This window comes from Dioscorea cayenensis, chromosome 18, assembly GCF_009730915.1.
Source record: "Dioscorea cayenensis subsp. rotundata cultivar TDr96_F1 chromosome 18, TDr96_F1_v2_PseudoChromosome.rev07_lg8_w22 25.fasta, whole genome shotgun sequence".
In the NCBI taxonomy this organism is placed as follows: domain Eukaryota; kingdom Viridiplantae; phylum Streptophyta; class Magnoliopsida; order Dioscoreales; family Dioscoreaceae; genus Dioscorea; species Dioscorea cayenensis.
In genome coordinates, this window is record NC_052488.1 from 19,898,247 (window position 1) to 19,919,417 (window position 21,171).

General features: G+C 36.8%; 2 protein-coding genes across 10 annotated transcripts; both read left to right on the forward strand.

Moving 5' to 3' along the window:
- Nucleotides 1-2,985: 2,985 nt before the first annotated feature.
- Nucleotides 2,986-3,951, forward strand: LOC120282894 (mucin-7-like). The gene is made up of 2 exons (XM_039289725.1): nt 2,986-3,174; nt 3,221-3,951. Exons 1-2 carry the CDS (start codon nt 2,986-2,988, stop codon nt 3,809-3,811), a joined length of 780 nt encoding a protein of 259 aa, XP_039145659.1. The 3' UTR covers nt 3,812-3,951.
- Nucleotides 3,952-4,361: 410 nt separating this feature from the next.
- On the forward strand, nt 4,362-20,537 carry LOC120282317 (DNA (cytosine-5)-methyltransferase 1B-like). 9 transcript variants are annotated; one of them, XM_039289105.1, is made up of 17 exons: nt 4,501-5,017; nt 5,256-5,430; nt 5,522-5,565; nt 6,654-6,713; nt 6,802-7,441; nt 9,534-9,587; nt 14,021-15,488; nt 15,813-17,298; nt 17,388-17,552; nt 17,632-17,833; nt 17,919-18,030; nt 18,104-18,251; nt 18,373-18,570; nt 18,659-18,937; nt 19,187-19,348; nt 19,440-19,658; nt 20,193-20,537. In XM_039289105.1, exons 6-17 carry the CDS (start codon nt 9,554-9,556, stop codon nt 20,331-20,333), a joined length of 4,614 nt encoding a protein of 1,537 aa, XP_039145039.1. In that variant the 5' UTR covers nt 4,501-5,017; nt 5,256-5,430; nt 5,522-5,565; nt 6,654-6,713; nt 6,802-7,441; nt 9,534-9,553; the 3' UTR covers nt 20,334-20,537. The 9 variants fall into 9 exon arrangements, with proteins under 9 accessions (XP_039145044.1, XP_039145041.1, XP_039145039.1 ...); XM_039289103.1 differs by having other exon boundaries at nt 6,654-6,709; XM_039289106.1 differs by having other exon boundaries at nt 6,654-6,696.
- Nucleotides 20,538-21,171: the final 634 nt, after the last annotated feature.

Sequence of the window (21,171 nt, forward strand, 5' to 3'; positions counted from 1 at the left end):
AAGAAAGAGATGGATAATTTAGAACATGATTAGTCCACTAGCATTTGTTGAACATGATTAGTCCACTAGCATTTGTTGATTTCCATATATAGATCATTAGGCGTGATCTATCATTTTTTTTCACTTTTTATACACTTTATGTTTAAAGCCTCTATTGCTTTTAATATAATAATGAATACACGTGATTTATTTATTGTATTAAAAAAACTAGAGTTGATTTTATATCTTAAAAAAAAATTATTTTCACAGTCAAGCAAAACAAACAAAAAAAAAATGTAATAATAAAAATATTTATAATCCGAATGAAATCACCATCCACTTTATATGTTTCAGTGGCTCACAGCAAAAGCAGACATCTTTTTATATAAATAATAATTTACATTATCAATACTATTTTTAAGAGTACGGAATTTATCAGTGACCAGAAATTTATGATCTATTATGTTGACAAAAACAAAAAAAAATTAGAACATTTACCCTGTTTTATAAAAAGGGGGAAAAAAAAAAAGAAGGCATGTGTGGTTGATGGTGAGACACCTGGGATTCGAGATTCGAGTACGATGGAAAATGAGTGGCTGGTGATGGGGCAGTTGTAGTTGATCACGGATGGGATCTTGAGAAATGGTTGGTTGATGATGGGTTGCCATTTGAGAAGAGACACAGCACGGAACAGGGAACCAAACCCCCACAAAGAAGCTGGTGCGCATCATTGAAAGCGATGCATTAGAAACTTCCCAAACGGAACGGACCCCACCCACTTCACTGACACCACCCCGCACGTCTCTTAACTACTTTTTCGGAATTTATTATATGAGCTGAGCTAACACGGACAATAACAATTTACTATTTATTATATATTCTGAACTAATACTGATAATGATAACTTACCACACGCGTTATGTGTTTTATAATTTTAAATAAATAGAAAAAATATATTTTTTTTACAGAGAATTCAATAGATAATAATTTTATAATTTTTTACAATGTGTTTAGAATATTATACAGTACTTTAACATAGCACAACTCACTGATTATTCAGCTAACTTACCACTAATCATCTAATGGTTGTTCTTATAAATATATATATATACTGACACAAATAATCACTTAGCATATTGCTATAGACTCCTACTTATATAAAGTGAGAGTGTAAAAGTGTTTTAGTTGCTAATTTCATGAATGTGCACACACTTAACAATGGCTTGTTGATATTTCATTATATATATATATATAATATGGCATCTGAATTAGGCGGATGTTTATAACATGATAATTTCATTCAATGATGTTAGATTAAAAAATTTATGGATTTTCATGTGATGTTAGTTGTCATATTAATTTTGCACATTATTGACGGCGTGATCATATTTTTTGAAATTTTTTTATTGGGTGAAATATTTATTGTTTGTCATTGTGCCACATTAGATAGAAATATCAAGTTAATTAAAAAATATTGATTAATATTAATTAGTGAAATTATATGTTGTGATGCCATTGCGCCAATTTGTAGGTAGGAAAATAATTTATGGACTCGATTGTTTTTTTACGAGTTCACATATCAAGGTGCACTTTCTTGTGCAAGTAGACATCATTGATCTTCTTTTTCATTTTTTTTTTATATAAATGTAGACAATTTATTTCAAAATCACAGTTTTGTCACACAATATGCATTCATTAGTTTGGCGTAGCATACATGGTGAATGAAAAAATAGCTTTATTTTAGAGATAAAAGTGAAAAACTATGAGTGAATTGAAAGAAATAGTGTATATATATTTTATATGTTATTTATGTACTTAATATTTTATACTCTCTTTCGGCATTGTATTTTAGGGGCCGTTTGGTTGGAAAGAATGAAATGGAGAGAAGTGAAAGAGTAATAAACTAATAATAATGAGGCGAATTAGAAAAGTAATGAGAATAAAAATTATGTTTAGTTGAAAAGATAGGAATGATAGTTTATTGGGAATGAGAAAAAGGAAAAAAAAAAAAGAAAACATGATAAAATGACTATTATGCCCTTTATATGAATGTTATTATATATATATATAGTAATAAGAGTTGTGACAATTATATTTTATAAAATATTTAAGTATTAAAATAAATTAATTATTATAAATAAATATTTAACTTTCAAAGGCCACTAAATCTCAAAATTTGTATTAATTTTTATTAATTAATAATTAATTAACTATAAATAAATAACTAATTACAAATTTAAATATATTTTAAAATAAATATATTATGAACCAAAATAATTATTTTTTTAACCGTTAATATTAATTAATGTCCAAAATTATTGTTAATATTATAATAAGCAATTAATTAACTAATATGAATAAATAATTCCGATTTGGTTAATATAAAAAAAAATAAGTGGACTAAAACAAGAGTAGTGTTATCATTTCATTGTCAAGGAATCAAAAATCCCCTCAAAATTCAAGTGAATGTGACTTCTTCTCCACAATCTCCTCACTACAATGTATGTATAAATATTATTTTAAAACAATGAAGATCAAAATTATAATTTTTATTAAAAATTAAAAATCCATAGACATGCTTGCTCCAAATTTATTCAAAGTTTCAAACCCATCTCAAATGGGAGTTTAACAATTAGGTATAATAATAACAAAGAGCTAAAATACAACTATGATTTCGTTGCAGAGGTGATAAAACGCAATTTATCAAAAATTATTATATTTTAATTCTAATATTTATTTTGAAAAATTTGCAAAACATTAGAGAGAAAAAAGTCTCATTAAAATCTTATTTAATTAATATCAATAAAAACTAAATATTTTCAAAATATTTCTAATAACAAAAAAAATTAAGACAAAAACACATACAATAAAATCAACCAGTAAAAACCCGCCACGTGGCCAGTTAGCATCAAAACCATTCCTTGTGGATAACCCAATCCACAACAAATCCACCCAAAAAACTCACCCTTTCATGACACGTCAGCATCATCAACCAAACTCACCACCATGAGCACTCTCCTCTTCCCCAACCCTCACTCTCACCTCCTCTTCCGGCGCGCCGCCGTCTCATCAACGACCACAACCCCCGAACCACCGCGTGCGGTGGTCATCGGCGCCGGCCTCGCAGGCCTCTCCGCCGCCGTCCATCTCCATTCCGCCGGTCTCCCCTTCCTTCTCCTCGAAGCCTCCGACGCCGTCGGCGGCCGCGTCCGCACCGATCGCCACGCCGGCTTCCTCTTAGACCGCGGCTTCCAGATCCTTCTCACCGCCTACCCCGAACTCCGCCGCCTCCTCAACCTCCCCGCTCTCCAACCCCAACCCTTCTTCCCCGGCGCCCTCGTCTTCCACTCCGGCCGCTTCCACCGCCTTGCCGACCCTTTCCGCCTCCCACTCGCCGCCCTCCCCACTCTCCCCAACCCCATCGGCTCCATCCCCGATAAACTCCTCGTCGGCCTTACCCGTCTCCGGGCCGCCTCCATCCCCCACGACGTCCTCCTCTCCGCCCCCGAAACTTCCATCTCCGACCGCCTCCGCTCCTCCGGCTTCTCCCCCTCCATCATCGATCGCTTCTTCCGCCCTTTCCTCGCCGGCATCTTCTTCGACCACGATCTCTCCACCACCTCCCGCCTCTTCGACTTCGTTTTCCGCTGTCTCGCCCTCGGCGACAACGCCCTCCCCGCCAACGGCATCGCCGCCATTCCCTCCCAACTCGCCGCCCGCCTACCCACCTCCTCTCTCCGCCTCCAATCCCGCGTTTCCTCCATCAATCCCGGCCGCCCACCTAGGGTTTCTCTCCACTCAGGCGATGCCATCGCCGCCGAGCATGGTGTGATCCTGGCGGTGGAGCAACCCGAGGCGCAGAAGCTTCTCCCCTCGGTTCACGTAAACCGGGTTAAAAATAAACCGGCCCGAAGCACGGTTTGTATCTACTTCTCAGCGAACCGGGCTCCGATCTCTGAACCGATCTTGATCCTGAACGGTTCGGGCGAAGGCATTGTGAACAATATGTTCTTTCCGACCAACGTAGCTCCATCATACGGTCCAGAAGGAAAGGTTCTGGTCTCGGTTTCGTTGGTCGGGGAGTACAATCAACGGTCGGATGAGGATCTAACGGTGGAGGTTGTTAAGGAGTTGGGTGGATGGTTCGGGTCGGAGGAAGTGGGTTCATGGGAACACTTGAGGACTTATCGGATCGGGTTCGCTCAACCGGATCAGACCCCGCCCACGGACTTAACGGGTAAGGATCCACGAGTTGCGGATGGGGTTTACGTGTGTGGAGATCATTGGGCCTCTGCCACGTTCGATGGGGCGTTGGTTTCGGGTCGGAGGGCTGCAGAGGCTTTGATCGCGGATCTTCAGCGCTGACCGTTGGATTTGCTTTACACGGTTCAATGGCGGTTGAATTTGTAATTTTTTTTTAAAAATAGTTTTTATTTTTTACTTTATTTTTTTTATTTTCTTTTTATCATATATATATATTTTTTTATTTTTTTTCGTATAAATATAATAAACACACATAATATACACTATATATATTATTTCTTGTGGTGAAAAAAAAAACAATGGAAATAGATGAATAGGAACAGTAATTGTGGCGGGAATTGTGACCTGCCCCTAACTTATTTGCCGCCGGAGATCTCGTCGGGAGGGGTTTGTCAAGCCGTGAACCTTCAAAGTTAAAGGTTTTCTCCCAAATGTTGGGTTTTTCTCTCACATTCGAATCCCTAGGCGCAACGTCGCAGCGGGAAGAGATACCAAAGCTCCGAAACACGGTCATCACCATTGATGGGATTGATGGAGCCGCCTCCGGCGGAGAAGTACGCCGTATCCGCCGCGCCGTCCTGCAATGGCACTGCCTCTGCGGTGAATGGCGGGGATCCACCGTGCGGGAAGCATTGGAAGGTTGGGACCGGGGCGGGCGGGATGCCGCTCGAGGTTGGGACGTGGGTGATGTGCCGGTGCGCAATCAGAAGCTCCATCTCGTGAGTGTCATCGAGCGACACAAAATTACCTATCACCTCGTCGATTTCCTCTGATTGTAAGTCCTATGTCCACTATCACGAGCGTGAGTTCTCGTTGTTGTTCCTCGTCGATATCGTTTGCGTTTCTTCTTGATTTGGATTCTCATGTTTTGGGCTAGCCATGAAGATGTTTTGGATTCCATTTTTTCATGAATTTTATAGTGAAAAAAGTATTTTGGTTTTTAGAGATAGTGCTAAGGTTGAGGTTTCCTGATTTGTTCGGAAATTGATCCAATTTAACTCTGGGAATTTCAGGCAAGGGGATTTGTTTGTGTGATGGTCAAGGTTTGGATTTTAGGAACTGGTTGTGAAGACGAAATATATAGGAATGAAACTAAGAGAGCTGCAGGGTTTGACATCTTTAAGGGGTTTTCTCAGGATTGGAAGTCATGATCTAGTTTTGGTGCATGTGGCGGGATTAATTTGGAAGGTAGCGAGTTGGGCATTTTGGAATTTGGTTATTTGCCTTTTATTTTGGTCATACGTGCCCAATATTAACGTGCAAAACTCTTGCTTTGCAGCATGGTGTTAGCGTCCAAATGAGAATGAGATCCTTAATGGTGAGGTAAGCTTTTTGATATCCATGGATCCTAAGTTCAGGTAGTTCCTTAGTGCCCATGTCTGGAACCTAATCATTTGCAGAATTATTAGAAGAAGTGTGTAAGTTATAATGTTGTTGTTCCTTGTCTAATGAGAGTGTGGTTGTATTTCTTGATTTATGTTTTAGAATTCCATGTATTGATACAAATGGATGGATCTATGATTGGAGAAATTATGCAAAAATCTTATTTGTATGTGAGATCTAAACTGGGTGAAACAAACATGAAGCTTTCTGTCATCCTCCAAAGTTCTATTTTGATGCCCCGTGAAAGAATAAAATCCTAGCACAAAGTGAGGAAGCTCACAGTGGAATCATGATGATGTCATTGTAACTCCTGAAGATTTACATGGATCATGCTACTACTTGGATGTTTTATTAAGCCTTAGTATGAATTGGGCATTCAGTCATAATTAGCATGTCACGAAGAAGCTCTATCATTTTGAAGTTATGGAAGATGTACATCTATGTACTTTAAATTTGAGGCAAGTGCACTGGAATAACATGAAGATGATTTGATTCTTAGTATCTTTTTTTGAGTTTTTCTTTTAATAATATATATATATATATATATATATATATATATATAATTCTTAGAACAAAAAGACATAATCTTGATCCTTGTTCTCAAATAAACTTAATTTTTAAGGTATATAGCCTTTTCAATTTTTAGCATTTGAAGGCTTCTGTATTGGGGCTTCTGTTACCATGGATATCAATTGGTGTCTCCTGACTTCAACCACAATGCTATTCATGAAGGCAAGACTTGTTATTGGGATGACTCAGTTGAGCTGAAAGGATGTTTTATTTCTGTTTGACATCAATTGCTATTGCTAAAGATGGTTGCATCTTGTTATTTTGAAGTTTGAATGAATGGCTGGGGCTTTAAACATGTGCTAATGTTCCTGTGTGATGTTTACATGGTTGTCTGATAATCCTTAGCTGCTTCTGTGCAGTTTTCCTCATTGTGCATAGAAACTTTCTTTTATGACGGACATTACTGAAGTATTAATACTGATAAAGTGTTTCTGTGTTTTTGTGCTTTTTCAATCCAGGCAACAAGCTTAAAAATGACATCTCAACAAAAGCGGAAGATTGGTGAGGGATATGTGTAGGTCTAGTTCAGCTATTCAGCTTTGCACTTATTTTAGTCAATCTTGTGAATGCTATGATCTTGACTGAGATGATTCCCATTTTTAACAGGCAGGCCATGAGGAACTTGATGCTGCCAGTTTGTGGGAACATGAGGAATTCACTGAAGTTGAAAATATTCCCAAAATTGAACTTGGAAGATATGAGATTGACACAAAGTCTTTCTCCTGCTTTCTTCCAGAATATAATGAATCTTTCAAGCTGTATTTTTTTTTAACTTTGCGTTATTTTTATATTATATTACATATTATTAAATTTGGAAACATACAAAAATTAAAAATAATGGTGGTCGGAGTTCCTAACCTGCCCACAACTAATCTGAGCCAAAATCTCGTTGGGAGATCATTTGTCAAGCCATGAATTTCAAAGAAAAAAGGTTCTCTTTCAAGTGTGTTTCTATCACCAGGCATGACGTTTTAGTGGGAAGAGACATTAAAACATTAAATATCACTGAAACAACACCATCCTGGTCATTGCCAATGATGGGATTGATGGAGCTGCCTCAGGTGGAAGAGAACGATGGATCAGTAGCACTGGCCTGCAACGGCACTGACCTGACAGTGAATGGCAGGGATCCCGTGCAGGAAGCAGTGGAAGGTTGGGAGCAGGGCGGTGGCCCTGCTGCTAGAGCTGGGCATGCCGGCGATGTGCTGGTGGTGCCACCAGAAGCTCCAACGGGGGGCTTCACACTGTGAGTTCTCTCTCTCGCTCCTCTTCAATGTCTTCTCCTTTTATATTGGATTTCAATTCTGGAGTTCTACCATGCTAAAATTGTATGAATCTAAGGTTCGATCTTAGTCACAATTTTGTTTAATATTTCTTTCTTGACATATTTGTCTGTGAAAGGTAATGAATTTGGTCCTTCCTTATTCTTAATCCTTAAAGTGTATCCTTGGGGGTCAATGCCTGAAAATTGCTTCCATCTTGCGTCTGGCTACCCTAGATTTTAATTATAGGTTTTTACAAGGTTACTTTATTTTAATTCTATTCTTGAAATATTTGCCAAAGAAGGAAATAAATTCACTTTCCCCTTTCTTGCACTCCTTCCCTCCCTCCCTCCCCATTAGCTCCCTTGTAACAATTGTCAGAAAGCAAACACTTGTCAATCACTTTGAGCTTGTGTCTAGGTATCCTAGAATCCAATTCTAGGGTTCTACAGGTGATGGTGTTATTATTCTATATATCTGAGTCGAGCCTGAGTTCAGTGCCAATACCACTCACCATTTGTTAGATAAATTTCGCGGAAAAGGAAATAAATTTACTTTCCACTTATTCTTAGTCCATAAAGATAAATGTCTACATTCAGTCCTCAGTGATGTTTGTCCAAAACAAAGTACTGATCACTTGCCGTTTGCCTCCAGCTTGCATCATTTTAATTCTTGAGTTCTGCCAGGTCACTGTTTTATGATCCTATGAATTTAATCTAAGCCAAGTTTAGTACCAATTTATGACCGTATTTTCTTGACAAATTTGGCGGGGAATTGAAATGCATTCACCCCCCTTGTTTTCCTTCCCTAAAATGTTAACATTTACTTAGTGACAATTGTCAGAAAATAAATGTTACCACTTCTTTCTATGTTGAGCCGAGCTCTCTCTCTCTCTCTCTCTCTCTATATATATATATATATATATGTATATATATATATATATATATCTATCTATCTATCTATCTCGATCTCTATATATATCTATCTCTATCTCTCGCTCACCCCCGACCCTACCCCCTTCCCCTTTATCCAGATCTTGAGCCCAAGCACTCCACCATCTCTTCCTCTCTTCCTCTTGTAGCCTTGTCTTGCCTTGAGTTGGGAGATGGATTGGAAGCCTTCGCCCTCTGCATTCTCTGTTGATTGATTTGATAGTTTGACGAGGGTTATTGTGTCAAGTGGTTGTTCATCCCTGCATCCCCGCTAGAAGTTCAGTGAAGCAATTTACCATTTTTGTTGGCAGATTGAAGGTACTTTGCATATGATTCACTTTTTCTTATTTCTTTACAGATCTGTTTCCTTTGATTTTCCTGCTGAGAAAGTTATGTCGTGTTGTTTAGGGCATCCCGGTTTTGTAAATTTTTGTATATGAATTTAAATCGTTGAAGTCCTTCTTTGCACCTTTTTGATGATATGAATTATTTTGAACTCTCCTATACCTAAAACCATTATGCAGTCGCTTTCACCAATAATCATTGGGTATTTCATATCTATAAAAAAAATATCATGTTCCAGCATGTTGATGATTGGGCTTATATGGCCTGAATTCCAAGAACATGTGGTTCAATTGAAAGAACTTAATCTTAGGTATGAATCCTTTGCATCATGAGCCTTGCCAAGTGGAACACTTTTTCGAGTGCTCTTTGCTTCTTATGAATGCACTGAAATCTCACGTATTTGAATCTAAAGAGCTTGCAAACAGAGATACAGCTTCTTATGATATGGACTTTTCAACTCCCAGAGACTGGGTTCTAGCTTTACTGATTTGCCTGTAGGTTTTGATGGAAATACTTTTCATTTGTGATCCTCATTTTCCCTCCCTCAATTTGAGTTATTCTCACAACACAACATTATTTTTTTTTGGATTTTCATGGTATTGAAGAATTGAAAGATTTCTTTTATGGTTCTGTTTTTGCTAAAGATGGTGAGATCATATCATTGTTACATTTAATCTCTTAAAGCTGCTAAAGTCTAAGATTTAAAAAATAAATGCAATGTTTATTTATGATAATCTCAATCACAATATTTAAGCAGGAGCAGTAAATTTCTCAACTAAGCTTGTTGTTGATTGGACAGCTTGTTTCAGTTGAGGGAGGATGGTCGGAGATCCAGTTTCTGCTGCAGTCTCAGGTTTGTCAACCATTTCTATTAGTCTAGCTGTTTGTGAGGTTTTTTGTCAAACTCAATTTGTCAGCACACTTATTATTGTCAATTCGTCTAGAAAAATAAACATTTGTGTTCTGTGTGAGTAACTCTTTTTTTCTGTAGCATCTCATTTGATATGTGCATGAATGTGGTCTGCTTGATGGTTGTTCCAATAAAAGAATGGCTCTATAATGTTTCTCTACCGGCAGAAAGATTTTGCTATAGTGACTCTCTGATTATTTACTCAAGGCCATTAAAACATTTATGTTGATTAAGTAATGCTACTTTGCTTCAATAGCGGTGGTTAATGATCCTTTTGAACTGAAAATGGATGACAATTTATGGGGTGAGAGGTTTATTGCCTTGTTGTTTGCCTTGAGTTCTCACGTAAATTGACATTCATTGCATGTCTGCATACGTCATCCATGAATCTTGAGTATTCACGTAAATCGACATTCATTGCGTGTCTGCATACGTCATCCATGAATCTTGGGTTCTCACGTAAATTGACGTTTATTGCGTGTCTGCATACGTCATCCATGAAATCTTCCAGGAACCAGAATCTTTCTAATGCATAATTGTCCTTTTCTGCCGGCTTCTTTGTTCCCCTACATTAAGAATTTTGTACCAAACTCTCAGTTACCTCATTTGATTCAATCCAAATCTATCAGTTGGTTGTCTTCTTTTACCGACTTCTTTGTTCCCACATTAAGAATTTTGTACCAACTCTCACTTACCTCTTTCAATCTGATCCAAATAAGTCAGTTGGTTGCCTTCGCAGGACTAAAGTAGTTATGGTTACTATTGTTTAGAAACATGAATCAGTTTCATTTCAATCCATTTGAGCATTTTATGTTTGATTGTGTTATGATATTTAAGGTGAAGTTTGAATTAGGCTTTAAGACGCCAAAACTCTGGCATTTTCTCATCACAGTGGATACAGATACTTCCTTGCACATATCAAAATCTAAAATTTTTATCCTTGCTCTTAAACCAGCTATTAATAAATCACACTATAAGTATTATCCCTGCTTTGTGGAGCCTAAAGGGTAAAATTGCCCATGTTTGTCATACACAGATACAAATTGAAGGAAATATTATAACATTGATCTTACTTTAAAGGAAAAATAATATGATGCATAAGTCAATTCCCTTGTGGAATAAGACGGTGTAATTATTTAAAATTAAATCTAGATTAAAGAATATAGTAAATAAACTCATCATCTTCAATACAAAAAATTAAATGTACCTAGAAGTTAATATGAGTTAATATGAATGACAAAAACTCCTTATAAAGGAAATTAAAGGCCTAATTGAAAGATCCAAAATGAAGCACTTCATTCTATGGAAGAGCAAAATAGGCAGGATCAGCAAAGCATTTTCTTTCTGAAACATTTATGGTATCTCTTCTAGTTAAACCATTACTCAACTATTGACGATCGCCACAAGAAAATGATTTATAATTATTAGGGTAACTAATAGTCCTACATTGGCTAAGTTGGTAGATATGGATATGTATATATAAGACTGCTCTTTTACCCTTTTAAGTCTAAGCTTGTGGGTTGAATCAGGCTATGATCTAATAATCTCACATTGAAATTAGTATATGAATGTATTAAGTATGGGGCTCTCTTCGTTTAAGCTTAGACTTTTAGGTTAATCCGAGTGCAGATAATGTGTTTGGTCTGCAGTTAACAATAATTAACAGTTTGCAATTTTATAATGTATGATATGTCCAAATCTACTTGGAAAAATTACAGTGAGTATAACCTTGTTCATATTTAGTATTGAAGTCAGTTGTTTATACTTTATGAGACAGATTGGAGCTAATTTTAACGACTATATGAAATGTACCCTACCCTATTGGTAGAGTCTACTTGATTTTAACCTAATTGATAATTTAATTACCTTCTCTGGCTTTCATAGTGAATCAGGTGGGAAATATTGTCAATTCTTTGCATTGGCAATGTTTATTTGACCTAATGGAATTTAGTTTTTGATCCAACTCCAATGGCATGAATAATTTTGGTCTCCAAAAATTTATAAGTTGTTGAAGGAAAGGCATCTAGTGGGAAGGAATATTGGATTTATGAATATAAAGCTTTTCTAAAACATTTTAAAGATGGAGATAGCTTCAGGATGAGTGGTTGAAATATTGGGATGAAGGTGCCAGTTGTTTGTACTTCTGTAAACCCTAATAAGGAATCCCATGGTTATGCATAGTTTCTCCAAAGATTAAAGAGATCCAAAATATACCTTATATGGCTGGTTGCATGTTATGCGTAATTTCATTCTTTATCTCTGCATGGTTCAACACTGTTGAGCACAACTGCATTTAGGAAATGTGGTTCTTGGTATTTTATTTCCTTCTTTGATCTATGCTTTCATTAGTTCTTTGTTAACTACCTTCATGTTATTGAGATCAATCCTAGTCCCATTAGATTCTCCAAGATGGAGAATGATGATTTACTCGAAAGCAAGATTCACGAATAGTATAAACTCACTCCAAAGTATTGGACATCCTTTGATGTCTGCCACGTGATTAACCACAAGAATGATGTGTGTGTAGAGCACATTCACATTTGAGGTCCATATGCTTTATATTCCAGAAACACAACAATAACTCATGGGATTTGGCGTAGATTCTGCATGGATATAGTTTTTAGAGGTTACATCATCATATCAGGTTTAACTCTGGTTAGCATACAAACTTTGTTAGTTCATGGTGGTTTTATATACATTCTACATTGCTTTTCTTAGTTTCTAGTAGAATGCTGACTCTAAATAACAAAAAGTGAAGTGTGAAAATATGCTGAGAGGCAAATTAATGTGAATGTAAATATTTTACCACTTCTTGAAGCTTAGAAAAGCCATACCTTGGCGCTCTGTGTGTCTTTGACTCGTATGTTAGATACTAACGAAACATACTATTGGGGCTCGATTCAACCCAAAACTTTAAGTTAATAGAATAAGGCCCGGGCTTTTCTATGAGGATCCATATTTACCAAATTAGCTGATGTGGGACTCTTAGTTACTCTAATACATTCCATTGTTATGTGCTAGTCTATTTTTAACTAGTCATGTTGTAAACAAACCAAGATAAGATACCATGTTACTATTTGGATTCAATTCTACCTAAAAGCATAGGCTAATGGGATAAGTGACTTTATACATGCAAATCCATAATTACCAATTAATTGATGTGGGATTATTAGGTACTCTAATATCATTGACACTTCTAAATATTAAATCCATTTAAATGAAACTGTTGGTTTCCTTATAAAAATCTTATTTTATTGTAAACTTATCATTATTAGCATTGATGTCTTGTAATGTTGAGATTTTTTTTTATTATTTTTATTGGGCTGGTTTAATTTAGTTAGAGTTGATTTAATTATGACATTATGCTTATTTTTATGAAATATATTTATATTTTTTTTGGGGGGTCTCTTTACTCATTCAAGATAAGTTTTAGCTATTCTTAGTGTCGCATTAATCTCAAGTTATTGTCTTCTAATCCTGGATTTTTGTTAGACTTTCTTCATTGTGACCCAAACAAAAGATCTAGATTTAGTTGAATCTATTATATTTTTCTCTTAAAATTTTGATTTTTGCCTTCAACTCTTAGGTGATGTTTGGTTGAGGGGGTAACTTGTGGTTATTCAAAGCTCCAATGAAATGCGCAAAGGTTACCCACTGACCTATTGTCTACAACCTTTATTTTAGTGAATATTTTGAAAACATTAATATTAATAAACTACTCTCATTGAGTAGAAAAATATAATTTCAATTTTATAATGTTATTTTGATCAGTATTAATTAAGTCAAAGTTCAATCAATATCATATCAAAATTTTCACTCAAAACAATTTGAAACTTCCAAACCTTGTCTCCATTTTCTTAACTCCTAACCAAACACAACCTTAAAGATCAAATGCTTAACTTTCCATCATAGAACCTGGTCCAAGTTTTTCTTTCTTCAAGTTACCTTGATTATATATCTTTATATGGTAGTTCGTCATTCTTTGCCATTCATCAGTCACTATGATTGTCTTTTGAGCCATAGTTCCTAGTATTAACTTTTGTTGTATGTATAAGATTTACAATCATCATGAGATACTTGAAGTTGTGTGTGATTTCCTCTTGGTGCTTATATATGCTTAATTCTCCTTTTTCCTAAGTTCTTTTTTTCATGAGTACCACTTCAGGGATTTTCTCATTTTCTCTTCCTCATTCTTCATGAACATGGTCTATTTAGTTTTATTTATTTGTTTTAGGGAGCTTGTCTCTGGTAATTGTATACTTGGATTTTGTTTTTGCTTATTGTAGTTTATTAGTTGTTTTACCAATTTTTTTTTTTTTTACCTTGCTATGTTCCTTGCCTTTGGACATTAATTTAATGATTAGCTTCACTGTCAGGTAATAAAAGGAAGGTCACAGAATTTTGCTCTAGGAAAAAGAGAAGACTTACAGATGATAATGCTGTAGTAATTGCTAAAATGAGGAGCAATAGCAGCCTTCAGAATGTCGAAGATTCTGTTGGACGAACAAGACCCAAGAGAGGTGCATTGTGGTCAAACTGTAAGAAAAAATCTGTCAAAATAAATGGAAAATCCTCGATTGTTGAAACTAGACGAATTCGATTAGTGGAGGATGAGGAAGTTGCTGTTGGCCTCACCAGACTTGGTTCAGAAGATCACCCCCCTTGCAGGAAGCTTCTGGACTTCATCTTGCATGATGCAGAAGGAAATCCCAAACTACTTGAAATGTCTGAGATTGAGGATTTATTTATCACTGCTTTTATTATGCCGTTGGATGATAATTTGGAGAAAGCTAAAGGAAGGGGAGTTAAATGCGTAGCCTTTGGCCGCATTGACTCTTGGGCAATTTCTGGCTATGATGAAGGCTCTCCAGTGGTTTGGATCTCTACTGATATTGCGGACTATGAATGTGTGAAACCTTCTAGTTGTTACAAATGTTTTTATGAACATTTCTATGAGAAGGCTCAGATAAGTATTGAAGTCTACCGAAAATTAGCTAGATCTGCTGGAGGAAATCCAGACTTGAGTTTGGCAGAGTTGGTTGCTGCAGTTGTTCGTTCAATGAATAGAAGCAAGAGTTCTTGTAGTGAGTTTATAGGTAGAGATTTTGTGATCTGTCTTGGTCGTTTCATATACAACCAGTTAATTGGATTAGATGAGACTTCTGAGAGAAATGATGCGAGCTTTTCCACATTGCCTACTCTTCTGGCTCTTAATAATGAATGCAGAAATAGAACAGATTTTAACAAGTCCCCTTCTAATGCCTCTTGTGGGATTTTGAAGATTAATGAGGCACAACAATCACAAATCATTGAAGACGATGATCAGAAATGTGCAAGGCTGTTGCAGGAGTGGGAGAACTGGATATCGATGAAGCAGGAAAGGGCCCGTCAATCAACAACTTCTCGGAGTCTCTGCACAGCTGAAATTGCCAGTTACTATCCTTTGCCTGCATATTACCAGCCATCAGCTGAAGAAATGGATGAGTATATCATTTTTGAGAATGATGCCAACATGTGCTACCCTGAACCGCCAAGACGAGTTTTGCACAATTGGTCTCTTTATGACTCAGACTCAAGGTTTGTTCCCTTGGAGCTTCTCCTAATGAAGCCCTGGGATGAAGTAGATCTGACTGTTTTTGGATCAGGGATTGTTACATATGATGATAAATATGATGATGAAACTGGTTTCTGTCATGGGACTGAACCAGGCCTATCTTCGCCAAATTCATTACGCATTGAAGATACTGATGGGTTTCCAATTTTTCTTAGTGCCTTAAAGAAGTGGAGGATAAAAAAGTTCGAACCTTCCACGTTTTTCATATCTATACAAACTGATGTTGCCCGGTATTGTGCTGCTACTCTTGTCCTCACATCTTCACTTGCACACACATGCACCATAAGTCCTTGGTTTTCAATGATTTAGTCTCAACTTACCAATTACCATATGAGTGATCATTTCCAAATATTATCACTGGCCAATTGACAATAATTTTATTTACTTGAAATACTGATCAAGTCTGAAATAGGATTTGCTGGATTGTATGTGAAAATGTTTTCTGTTAATGTCAGAAATTAGTTTTTGCAACTTGTTAGATTTGTAGATTACCTTTTCTTTTCATGGAAATTCATGGTGTGTACTGATTATGTGCTTTGGTTGATTACTTGCAGGTTTTGGTTGGGGAAGCCTGCAAAACAGTACATTCAATGGTATGAGCCAGTCTTTAAAACAGGAAAGCTTGTTATAAGCATCATCACATTGTTAAGAGCACAGAGCCGCCTTTCAAAGCTTTCATTTGCAGATGTACTTAAGAAAGTTTCAGAATTTGATAACAATCATCCTGCGTTTATCTCTCACAATCTAGTGTTGGTGGAGAGTTATGTGTTGGCTCATGGACAATTTATTCTTCAACTATTTTCCAAGTTCCCTGATAAGGAGATACAAAAATGTGCTTTTGTCACTTGTCTTTCTCATAAGATGCAAGAGAGGCACCATTTTAAGCCTCTTAGGGAGAAGAAGATTGTTGTGCGTACAGAAGAAAATCTGAATGCAAGTGCTGCAGTGAGGGTCTTGTCAAAGAGAGATTTGATGCGAGCCACTTCTACAAGGTTGATTAATGAGATCTGGCAAGAGTATTATTTACATTATTTTCCGAATAATTCAAAACATGGAGACACCCAAGAAGTCAAAAAACAAGACCTTAAGAAGAAGGAAGAGAATGCAGAGGAAGGTCTGGAGGAGAAGGTGCCTAATAAAGAGGAGAAATTGTCAAAACCTTGTCCATCTACTCAATCATGTAACCCCAAATCTAGACATGGGGAAGTACTATGGAAAGGAGAACCTACTGTAAAGACAGGCTCTGGGGATGCTTTTTACAGACAAGCAGATGTTCATGGAGACCAACTTGTTGTTGGTGGGGCGGTAGTGGTAGGAACTGATGAGTCAGAAGACAACATGACCATAGTTTTCTTGGAGTACATGTTTGAAAAAGAGGGCACAAAAATGGCTCATGGGAGGATTCTACTGAAAAGCTCTGAAACAATCCTTAAAAATGCAGGGAATGAGAGGGAGGTTTTCCTGACCAGTGACTGTGTGGACTTCAAATTGGGTGACGTTAAAGAATCTGTAACTGTGGAAATACGATTGCGGTCATGGGGGCATGAACACAGAGCATCTTATTCTAATGCTGACAAGATTGATATGGCAAAGGCTGAAGAGAGAAAGAAAAATGGACTACCAATGGAGTATTATTGTAAAAGCTTGTATTGGCCTGAGAGAGGTGCTTTTGTCTCTCTTCCTTTTGACAGCATGGGCCTCGGAAATGGGGTTTGTAATTCCTGTAAGCAAAGAGATACACAGGAGGTTCAGTTTGTTGTTTCCTCCAGGACCAGTTTTTCTTATATGAAGACTGAATACAAAGTACATGACTTTGTCTATGTGAGGCCTCATTCTTTCAGTATGGCAAAAGATAAGCGGAAAACTGTAAAAGGTGGGAGGATTGTAGGGCTAAAGCCTTACATAGTGTGTCATTTGCTGGGCGTTGAAGGTGCCAAAAGGAAAGGAGCCACACCAGAATCCACCCTTGTCAAAGTTAGAAGATTCTACAGACCAGAAGATATTTCTGCTGATGAGGCTTATGCTGCTGATATTAGAGAAGTAAGTAAATTTTGATCTTCATGCACTAATTTCATGTTGTGTTTCTCAATGGTTTGTAACAACTGATGTGCTGTGATAATGGATTATAGGTATATTATAGTGAAGACATTTTCAGTGTTTCTGTTGAAATGCTAGAAGGAAAGTGTGAAGTCAGAAAAAAGAATGATCTCCCAACTCTGGACTTTCCTGCTATCACTCAACATGTTTTCTTTTGTGAAAAAATTTATAATGCGGTCAACAAATGCTTGAATGAGGTACATAATCTAATTTATTCATTCACTAATTTATCTGTTGTTTGTGCTTTTTGCTGTGCTGAGTTTATTCTATATCCAGTTGCCTGCCAAACACAAGTTTATTATATCCTTAAACCGAAAGGCATCTCACACTTCCTTGAGGATGTTAAAGAGAGAGGAAAATTGTGATGTTGAGCCAGATGATTGTGGTAGAAGGAAAGATTTATCCAAGGATGGCCGCTTGGCTGCTTTAGATATCTTTTCTGGCTCAGGGGGTCTTTCGGAAGGACTGCACCAATCCGGTAAGCTCTTCTTGCTTCAATGTAGGAGTAATGGATTGAATTTTCTAATCATATGTAAACCTTGGTGATGTTTTTCAATATTCAGGTGTTTCATTCACAAAGTGGGCCATAGAATACGAGCAGTCATCTGGAGAAGCATTTAGCCAAAACCATCCTGACACATTGGTGTTCATTGATAATTGCAATGTCATTTTAAGGTGCTTGTTTGCTTTTATGTCTCCACTCTCCGGTTGCTTCTTTAAGTAATTCTGTTTGGGTTTGGTGATATAGGGCCATCATGGAAAAGTGTGGGGATGTAGATGACTGCATCTCTACTTCTGAGGCCACTAAACTGGCTGCAGAGCTTAGTAAGGAAAAGCTAAACAACCTGCCATTGCCTGGTCAGGTAGATTTTATTTATGGAGGCCCCCCATGCCAGGTATGATCCTTTGTCTTTTTCTAATTGTCAACTTAATATTTTTTTTTGCCTGAGGGCCATCACTATCACTTTCACTTCAATAATCCTACATTTACCTCGTCAAATTTTATGTTCTGTCCAGGGATTTTCTTCTATGAATAGATTTAATCAAGGCGCCTGGAGTAAAGTGCAATGTGAGATGATTTTGTCCTTCTTATCTTTCGTGGAATATTTTCGTCCAAGGTTCTTTCTTTTGGAGAATGTCAGGACATTTGTGTCTTTTAACAAAGGACATACATTCAGATTTACTCTTGCTTCATTGCTAGAAATGGGTTATCAGGTATAATTCCTTTTTGTCATTCCTGCTCCCCAGTGTTCCTCAGTACTTTCTCATCTTCTCTTAAATTTGCCAATTTTTTCTTGTGCAGGTGAGATTTGGTGTTCTGGATGCTGGATCATATGGTGTTGCCCAATCCAGGAAGAGAGCTTTTATTTGGGCTGCTTCTCCGGAAGAGAAACTTCCAGAATGGCCGGAACCTATGCATGTTGTTGCTGGTTCTGAGCTGAGAATATTTCTTTCCAATGGCAAGCATTATAGTGCTGTTCGAAGCACTGCTGGTGGTGCTCCTTTCCGTGCTTTAACTGTGAAGGATACCATTGGAGATCTGCCTCCTGTTGGGAATGGAGCATCCAACGTTGAAATTGAAGTACTTATCTCACTGCTTTTGTGCTTTGCGTATTTTTGAATCTGACACCAACCCTTTGCATCTGCATCTGTTTAGGAAATAGATCATATTTCTTCTCTTCTCCATTAGTGTTTTAGTGGAAACATTCCCATTTTATTACAAATCTTCATTTGATGTTTGCACCAGGTGTTTCATTGATAGGAAAATCTACCATTAAAGTATTCCTATTTTTGTTTCTCTTACGGTGCAATTCTTTTCTCCTTATTATAGTATGCTGGCAAACCTGTTTCATGGTTCCAAAAGCAAATAAGAGGGAAAAGCCTTGTCTTGAAGGACCACATTGCCAAATCAATGAATGAAATAAATTTGCGTCGCTGTCAACTCGTTCCAAAGCATATAGGGGCTGACTGGCGCGAGCTCCCAGATGAGAAGGTACCACCTCTTCTATTATTACCACTGCTTTGGTTTCTTTGCTCATCAGATACCATTGCTTAATGAGCTAACACTAATGAATCAAATGCAGGTTGAATTATCAAATGGACAGATATCGGATTTGAGACCTCCCTGTCTGGTGAGGACCGCCCATAGGCACAATGATTGGAAGGGACTATTTGGAAGGTTGGGCTGGGAAGGTAACTTCCCAACCTCCACTACCGATCCCAATCCCATGCATAAGGTTGGCATGTGTTTTCACCCTAATCAGGACAGAATTGTTACAGTCCGTGAGTGTGCTCGTTCTCAGGTAAATTTTCTCCATGCTCATCTCCTCTGTTGTGATAGTCTTGTCTTTTAAGCTATTGACTTTGCATTTGAAAGCATCTACTTATTTTGTCAGTAATGCCACCACACTGAAACGTGCAACCCAAAAATTTTTGTGATGCTTTTCTTTGTGCAAGTTTGCTTTTGTGTTTTGATCCAGTGACAAGATTCTGCACGAAATCTTTTTTTTTTTGGACATTGATCAATGAATAGCCATGACATATATCTGTAAAGTACAAAGTATCGGGTTTTCATGATCTGTTTTCTTTATCGTTCCTTGAATGCAGCAACATTCTCACATAATCTAGGACTTGAAACTTAAGATATAGAACAACAAAGCCATTGTTTGCATGAATGCAATTGAAGTAACTGTATATACTTGTTAAACACTCATGTTTCTGAGAATGGATCTTTGTTTTGAGGCTTGCTTGAACTAACATATTTTTGATCACAAATTAATTGGAATTCTTTGATGAATCTAGCACCGTCATTCATCTTTATCTTTTGCAATATGCAGGGCTTCCCTGATACCTACACATTTGTCGGTACCATTTCTGATAAGCACAGACAAGTTGGCAATGCTGTGCCACCTACCCTTGCATATGCACTAGGTAGGAAATTGAGAGAAGCAATTGATTCCAAGCTTGGTGACTGCTGAATAAGTTTAATCACACCAAGACAGATATTTTTGTTTTCTTTGCATAATTTAATGAGATAATTTGAAAATAAGCTCTGTTGGCACCATTATCACAAACTATAATGTTTCAATTAGAGAACAAGAATGCATGTTGATTGGTAAAATGAATATTTTTATAGTTTAAATTTGTAATACCTTGAATTATTCTAAATAATTTAACAGTTATCATCGTAAGACAGACTTAATTTGGTTTTGCTAGCATTGGTGTTTATTTACTTAAGTTATTTGATTTTGTTTATTTTTATTTGAAGTAAGAGGTTGATTTGTGTGTATGTTTTTTTTTCTCTTAAAATTTCTAGGGCATCAAAGTGATCATTGACAAAACAATGCAAGGACAAAACATTTCATTTAGAAATGATTAAGAAACTGTAAATTTATATATTAAAAAATTGTGTTTAACAAAAATAAATTTAGGAAATTATTTAAGTTTAAAACACACACAACTTAATATGAAATTTCTTAGTGTTTAACATCTATTCAGTCTCTTCTTCTACCGTGTGGAATGCTCTATATTTGATATGGCAGAATGATACATTCCATCTGAGAATTAGAATTATAACCCAATAACTTCAATTTAGACGAAAGGATTAATCGCCCAATGGTAGTTAGAATACTGTGAAAGACGAGTACAAGATAGTACAAGATAATATTCAAATGTCCAGAGTTCAAGTCTCACTAGACATAATAATAATATCAGACCCACAATTTGTGCCACCGAGCGAAGATATGTGTGTTGAACAATTAATTTCATATCCGTACACATATAATGTTGACCAACTAACATAATAATACTTGTTTC